Consider the following 7,730-nt stretch of genomic DNA (forward strand, 5'->3'; position numbering starts at 1 on the left):
GATCGGTAGCTATTCAGTGTGATAGGTGGTTGTCCGTTGAGTGCCGTCGTCGTAATTCAGACAAAACCTGAAACGTCTGACCAATTTATAAAAAACTTCATTCATCCCATCGCTTCTGTTGTTCAGTTGCTAGTTATCCTAGGCATTAGGACTCTGAACGGTCGTACATCAGATGATTATTTTTTTTACATGATAATATACATGTATATACACATGTAGATACTACAAACAAATAAACGCTGCACCAGATTCGTCGGCTTAGTAAGTTAAAGAGCGTGCGTCCAACTGTTGTTTTTTTTTAGATTTTACAACGGTTGGTTTTTTCTTTGTTTAATTTACCGGTAAATCAGATTATGTTAGAATTTGCACGAACGTCATCCACAAAGTGGGCAGAGTTTCGGCTTGTGATGATACTAACGTTGCTTGACAATAACTTGACATTTGACGTTAATAAACACATAATCAAGGTCTTCACGTGGTTTAACGTCTTATACATGTTAAATATTAACGGTTAAAAGTTCAGATGCGCATACATTTGACCACGAGGGCAATGGCACAAGTGGTTAAACATCCAAGCATCTAAACCGTTGTATATCAGACGAGAAACCACAAGAAGGCCTCGATCATTTTGATTCTGACATGCTCACAGAGATTAATGCTCAGAATAAGAATTACACCGAACTACATTCATCTGCGTAGTAACTCCCAGGACGTCATGCGATCAAAGTGACTTCGAACATAATGATCTCAATGGACTGCGCGTACGGCCGTTGTTTGTTGTTGTGGAGATTTTTTCCACTGTGTTATTCGTTCTTTTTAACGTTCAAAGAAGTAAGATAATATTAGAATGTACTTTAACGCCAATTGAGACGTCACACAAACGTTCGTTGGGCGACCTGATGGCTATTCTTTCCGTCAAATGTTTTTAACGTTTATAGATTTTAAAAATGTAAAATGTACATAACTGTATCTGTCCCATTGAAATGGAACTAAAATACATTTAATGTTCAATGTATTTACCAGGGTCTTTATACAAACTGTATATAATCTGTCCCTGTGTAAACGTAAGTATTGAGTAGTATTTCGTCGGGGTTGATTCGTGTATAAACGAAATGCGACCTTTTGCAAATGCATGATCCTCTTCCGGATTCTATCAAATCGTGAATAGCTCTATGTACCATGGAAACAAAACGGAAAACCCAAATTTGGCATTTGAACCCTTTTGTAATATTTTTGAAGCGATACCTCCTTCTCCTTTTGTACATGAACTCAAAAAGACCAGGTAAACTATTAATCGTTTAAATCGTGAACTTTCGGCTAATTTCAGTTCATTTGGTCCAATAACATAACGTCACGGAGCACACTTCTTCAAATAACGTATAGGCAGTCGAAATGCCTTCCTTGACGTTATGTTACAAAACGAAATATATACCAAAATAAGTCGAAAATGCAGGATTCTAATAATGAATGGCTTATTATGATGTTCGCTGTAATCCGTAAAACCTCATGAATGTAATTACTTGTAATAGTTGACGTGCAGTGTACTTTCTGTGCGATTTACGTATACATACATAGTCAATAACCACTGCTACATACAATCGGGACTTATAAAAGAACCTTTTTTCGTCAAACATTTTGTTTATTTGAACAAATAGTACGATGATGAATACAACAGCAGAACTATTTATTATGTAGAACTCAAACTGGTTACAATGTAATACGCGAATAATATGAGAAACTCTTATATAACACACGACGCGAAAGCTTGAACTTGTTGCACTAATCGTGTACGCTTTAACTTATACATGTATCAAAAAGTAATCTTTAATGTGAACAGTCATGAACAAGGACATGAACATATTATATTGTGAAAGAAGCACAAAAACGCTGCTGTTTTCACCGTTTCTTCTTGTTTAATGTTTATATATACTAGCATACGAGTACATTCAGTACTAGTTGAGTTTATTTTCAACATCTCCCCAGTCACAAACGAGATTATAGATATTGGCATCCACCTCCTCGGATAGCCCTCGCAATCCGTCGACGTCATACTTCACGTTCGTAAACGGTTTCACATAGACAGAAGTCACACTTTTGTCTCTTTTCCGCAGAAGGGTTTCGTCCTCATGGCTATTCACTAACGCCCCATCCAAAATCTCCTCTGTAATTAATGGGTGATATTTTTCTGGTATGTAGTTCCGAATTCTCACATATGGACGTCTTGAAAATTCCTCGCCATCTACATCTAGAACAGGAACAAAGTGATCACTTGTGTTTTGGATGAACATAGCCCTGTCATTTGTATCGTCATTCGTTAATGGTTTATATTCTAACCAGCGCCAAATATCACCACCGTATTTTGAATAAACATAAATGGTGGTTCGAGTTAGTGTTGCAAACGCAAATATTTCTACCTCTGTCCCCCACGTGTCACTGTTTGCCATCATTGAGTTGTCAAGATAGCGATCAACTGGATCAGGCAGGACACCTTTCATCACATTCTCATTTTCTTTCATATATGAAACTGTTGCTTGCCTGATTAAGCTATGACATGTCTGTACACCAAAAACGAGGTAGCTAAACGTTCTAAAGAGACAATTACCGTCGCCACGCATGTTGACTGTACGAGTGGGCCGTGCGTCACGTCGGACAAACCTATCAGGCCCAATAACGTACGAGTTTTTTAGTTTTGACTTAAATACGCTGGCCACCTGTTCCTGCCAATCCTTGTTTACTGGTTTAAACATAAACGGTTCTGGTTTAGATGCAGATGCAGATGCTGTACCCTCTTGATCTAATATCTTTCTTTTCTTTAAAGGGAGATGACGGACATCATTACTTTCTATATTTTCCGCTTTACATTCGCGGCCTTTCTTGACATGTTCTTTCTTTTCTTCTTTCGGCTCTGCAACAAAGTCTTTTTGACAATGTTCTTTTGTGTCTTTCTCACTAGAGTCATCCTCCTCAATCTTGTAAATCGCAAGCCTGCTTCCACTTACAGACGTCTTCAGTCCTTGAAGGAAATATGTTCCTTTTCCGCTTGCTTTTGTGATGTGATATGGCCCTTTCCACTTTACGTCAAGTTTTCCACCTTTGCGAGTGACCTTTCTAGTATTATGCACTAGGACCTGGTCCCCAACTTTAAACACTTCATCTTCCGAATGTACTGCAGCGTCATAGTATTTTTTCTGTTTTGACTGCGATGTTTTAATGTTCATTGATGCCCCTTCTCTGTTACACGACAGCTCTACAAAAGACTCGCATCTTTGTTGGAGTAACATGTCATAGTCGTCATTGTCACCCTCTGACTGTGGTACATTTAGTTCCACTGGTAGACGAGCCTGCCTTCCGAAAACAAGATAAAAGGGTGTTTGTTTTGTTGATAAATGTTTGGACGTCCTGTACGCAAATAATACAAGAGGCAACTTCATGTCCCAATCATTTTGCGCCGAATTAACGAAGTGGACTAGCATGTTGCATAAAGTCCTATTGAACCTCTCGGTATGACCACCAGTCTGCGGGTGATACGAAGACGCTATTCTGTGTTCTATTCCAAATTGCTTGCACAGTTGATCGTTTAACTGATTGCAGAATTCCCTCCCTTGATCTGTGATTAAAACACTGGGACATCCATGGGTCGTTATAAACTTCGTAAATACCCTCAGCACTTGTTCCGCGGACTTATCTGGGATTGGCTCTGCTTCTACCCATTTGGTGAAATAATCTGTGATCACCATGATAAACTTGTTACCTGAAAAACATTGAAACGAGACCTATTAATGAAGGTGAATAATTGCTCCACAACAAGGGCCTGTCATTGACATGCATGAAAAATAGGACATGTACATCTCAACTTTGCCTAATTACATTTAAATTAGTAATTATTTTAATGAAAGCTACATCTGTGAATATGAGATTGCATGTGCAAAACATTGTATAAACAAAACAGTACAACAAATACAACACAAGTTGTTACTTATGACCATAATGACAATTTAATTCTTGGATTCGTACGCAGATGCTGACCGACGTCAAAAACTAAACGTCATTTCTGACCTGCGGCGCTTATAGGTCTGTAGTACATTTAAAATCTTTATATCATCTTTATTTATTTTTAGACCTATCGATATGAAACTATACATTTGTGTTGCTTTGTGGTTAATGTTCACCTAGCGGAAAATTAATCTAATCGAACAAGTAGTTTTAATTTTACAAAACTTGTCCACGACCTTCTAAATAGGCCCTCATTCATCAAAGCACTGTCGTGTGCCAGTTTTTCCGCTGTAAGGAAGTATTCGACCTCATAGAATAAAGACCACCCAGTCATTATTCTATAGAAAAAGTGACTCCCCGGTCATTATTCTATAGAAAAAGTGACTCACCGGTCATTATTCTATAGAAAAAGTGACTCCCCGGTCATTTTTCTATAGAAAAAGTGACTCCCCGGTCATTATTCTATAGAAAAAGTGACCCCCGGTCATTATGCTATCAAATACTCATAGGTGACCACAGTCATAACTTTAAGACTTCCATGCCTTAATACATGCATTATGACGCCATCACATCATAACGATGCAAAACGAAATTGACCGTCGTAGAATAACGACTACCCTTTTAAAATTCTACAGAAACAAATGATATATTCCAAATTTCATCTAAACAGCTCGAGAAACGAGTGGATTGATATGTGACGCCACGTTAAGTGACATGTGATGTGACATGCGATCCACATGTCGTTTCTTTGTTAGTGTAAAATTCTTCTAATAAGTGCACGGCTTTCTTAGTGTCTGCGTAGTTAGGATGTCACGCAATACATCATGTCATCATGCACTGCCAAAGATGAAACAATATTTATAGCAGTGAATATTTCCTTATTAAATTTAATGTCATCTGACATAATAAACTTTTTCATTAGAACAATAGCTTTTTTTTTACTTTTATATACGTATATCGTGAATGAAATTCGACATGGATGGTGTGCGTGCATTAAAATCTACTTCCGATATTTATGCATAATAGACTAGAAGCCCCGGGGGCTTGTAGTCTATGATGCATGAATATCAAAAGTAGATTAATGAATCGGGAATACCATCTACTTTTTAGGGCGAATCCGGAATACGATTTAACAAACAACCAGTGATATAAAATGAGTGTCCAGCATACTTATAGCACATAGCACAGGTTTTGCTTTGAAATGGTCCAATAAACCTCAGGAAGTATACTCTTGATCAAAAGTTATGTTTGCAGTGACAGCCCGCCCGCTTAGCTCAGTAGGGAGAGCGTTGGTCTACGGATTGCGGGGTCGCGAGTTCGATCCCCGGGCGGGGCGTATGTTCTCCGTGACGATTTGATAAAAGACACTGAGTCTGAAATCATTCGTCCTCCACCTCTGATAATTCATGTGGGGAAGTTGGCAGTTACTTGCGGAGAACAGGTTTGTACTGGTATAGAATCCAGGAACACTGGTTAGGTTAACTGCCTGCCGTTACATGACTGAAATACTGTTGAAAAACGGCGTTAAACCCAAAACAAACAAAACAAAACAAATGTTTGCAGTGACAAATTTACAACTAAAGGAGATAATAATGTGTTCACACTTTGTTTTCCTTTGACCAAGTGATCGCAAATCAATGTAGGTCATCTACTGACAATGACAAATAAGCTTGCCAAGTTGAAAGATCCCAGACGAAAGGCGTTTCAATCATTTTTCAGCATAGGGTCACCACGACCTTGACCTTTGACAGTCATCTACTGACCATGACCAGTAAGGCCACCTAAATTTGAGATACTAGAACCAATCATTCTCCGAAAAATGAACGAAATATAATTTTTAATCGAAGGTCACTATGACCTCAACCTTTGACCCACCAACCACCAACCTTTATATCACTAGGGTCCATCTTATGACCATGACCAATGTGCAAAGTGTGATGATCATAGGCTAATGCCATTCTCGTACCCCAGAGCGCAAATCAACTTGATATTACGGACTGCGCGTACGGCCGTTTGTCTGGGACTTTGACAAACCACTGATGTATGAGGATGAGGCTAATTTAAGCTCGACTACATTAAAATTGAGCCGTCATGAGAAATAAGCCTTTGGAGGTGTTTGCGACATGCATAGATCCTGCACACAACCACGCAGTCTGATCTGTATCTATGCTTTTCGGCTACCGCAATATAGGTCTTAGCTGCATCAACGGAAAGCATAGACCCTGATCAGGCTGCGCAACTGTGTGCAGCAAACTGACCAGGACCTTCGCTGGTTGCAAACGCCAGAGGGTAACTTTTTCCATGACACGGATCAGTCTTGAATCGAAATCGAAGAATGTTATGACCTTGACCTTTAACCTACTGACCCAAAAATCGATAGGGGTCATCTACTGACCATGACAAATAAGCCTACCAAGTTTTGAGGACCAAGCCTTCTTAAGTAAATAAAGTGGAAACTTATTTTCAATTAAAGGTCTCCGTGGCATTGACCTTTGACCCACTGACCCCTACATCAAAATGGTTATTTACGGTCATGAAAAACAAGCCTACCAAGTTTCATTATCCTAGGCCACAGTGGTTTCTAGTAGATAAGCAAGTGAAAGTGTAACGCCGACTAGCGTCGTCGCCGTCCTTATATGATCCCACAGTTATGTACTTGCATTTTTTATAACACATACTATGACATACATGATGTGTGCATGTAACAATGTCAAAAGTCACTTAGCGGAAGGGGAATCGAACCCACGCCTTCCTATTTGGAAGTCAGTTGCTCTATCTACTGACCTACCCAACTAGACATATTCTGCTTTCGCTTCGTAACAATATCGCACTATGCTGCGTGTATATATTTACAGTCATGGAAAGTTAATCATGTCCCTTATTTGTCACCAAGACTTGTCAATGGCAACAGCACATTTATCAGAGGCTGATCCAGGTTTAAATATAAAATGTTTAAATTCTCGTTATTTCATAGAAATTGTTCTAATTAGAAACAAGGTGTTTATTGATGTTTATTTACTGACCCGCAGATGTAGTTTCTAAGGGGCCTATAAGATCCATGCCCACTTGTTTAAATGCTTCCGAAGGCACCGGTATGGGCCGCAGCGGTTTCTTTGCCTTTTTCAAGTCTGCCTTTCGCTGACATTTGTCGCAGTTCTTGATGAACGTCTTTACCTCGTCGTAACTGCCTCTCCAGTAAAATCTTGAAGAAATTTTTTCCCACCTGGAAAGACAAATACAAACTACCGTAGAATGTAGCCGACATATCAGCATACTGGTGTATAATTGAATATAACAAACATAATACTCTGAAGAGCGTTACTATCGTATAGTCGTGCTTGCAGGATGGACAATAAATACATGCCAAAGTTTCAAAAAACGGCATCGTGTGTTAATGGACAATAGGCCCCACTGGAGTGCTGATGTGCACTTACATTACAATAAATGATTGATAACAAATGAATTTTGCCAAGCAATAAAAAGTCTCCTAAGGCTTCTACCGCTTCCAAACGGTTACCTTGACCTTTGCAATGCCGTCTGGATAAGGTGAACATGTGACCAAAGTTTAAAGAAAATCATTTTATGCGTGACCATGACCTTTGAGCTACGGACCTTGGTCTAGCGTGTGATACATCGGCTCGATATAGTGAACATTTCTACTAGTTATTTCAAAATCACACCATTAATCACCAACATTAAGTTACATCTGGTCCAGTAACGGCCATCTTCACACTATT

The 7,730-nt window shown here is 39.1% G+C and overlaps 1 protein-coding gene across 1 annotated transcript; it reads right to left on the reverse strand.

Moving 5' to 3' along the window:
- Nucleotides 1–1,080: 1,080 nt before the first annotated feature.
- On the reverse strand, nucleotides 1,081–7,297 carry LOC128550298 (uncharacterized). The gene is made up of 2 exons (XM_053529100.1): nucleotides 7,017–7,297; nucleotides 1,081–3,751 (listed from the first exon to the last, which is right to left on the reverse strand). Exons 1-2 carry the CDS (start codon nucleotides 7,264–7,266, stop codon nucleotides 1,953–1,955), a joined length of 2,049 nt encoding a protein of 682 aa, XP_053385075.1. The 5' UTR covers nucleotides 7,267–7,297; the 3' UTR covers nucleotides 1,081–1,952.
- Between the last annotated feature and the right edge of the window lie 433 nt (nucleotides 7,298–7,730).

The sequence above is a fragment of the Mercenaria mercenaria genome, chromosome 17, assembly GCF_021730395.1.
Source record: "Mercenaria mercenaria strain notata chromosome 17, MADL_Memer_1, whole genome shotgun sequence".
Classification (NCBI taxonomy): Eukaryota; Metazoa; Mollusca; class Bivalvia; order Venerida; family Veneridae; genus Mercenaria; species Mercenaria mercenaria.

Coding starts and splice junctions, on each gene's coding strand:
- LOC128550298 (XM_053529100.1), bottom strand. CDS start 7,266: ATGCTGATATGTCGGCTACATTCTACGGTAGTTTGTATTTGTCTTTCC. Junction 3,752..7,016: donor CTTAGAAACTACATCTGCGG/GTCAGTAAATAA, acceptor AATGTTTTTCAG/GTAACAAGTTTATCATGGTG.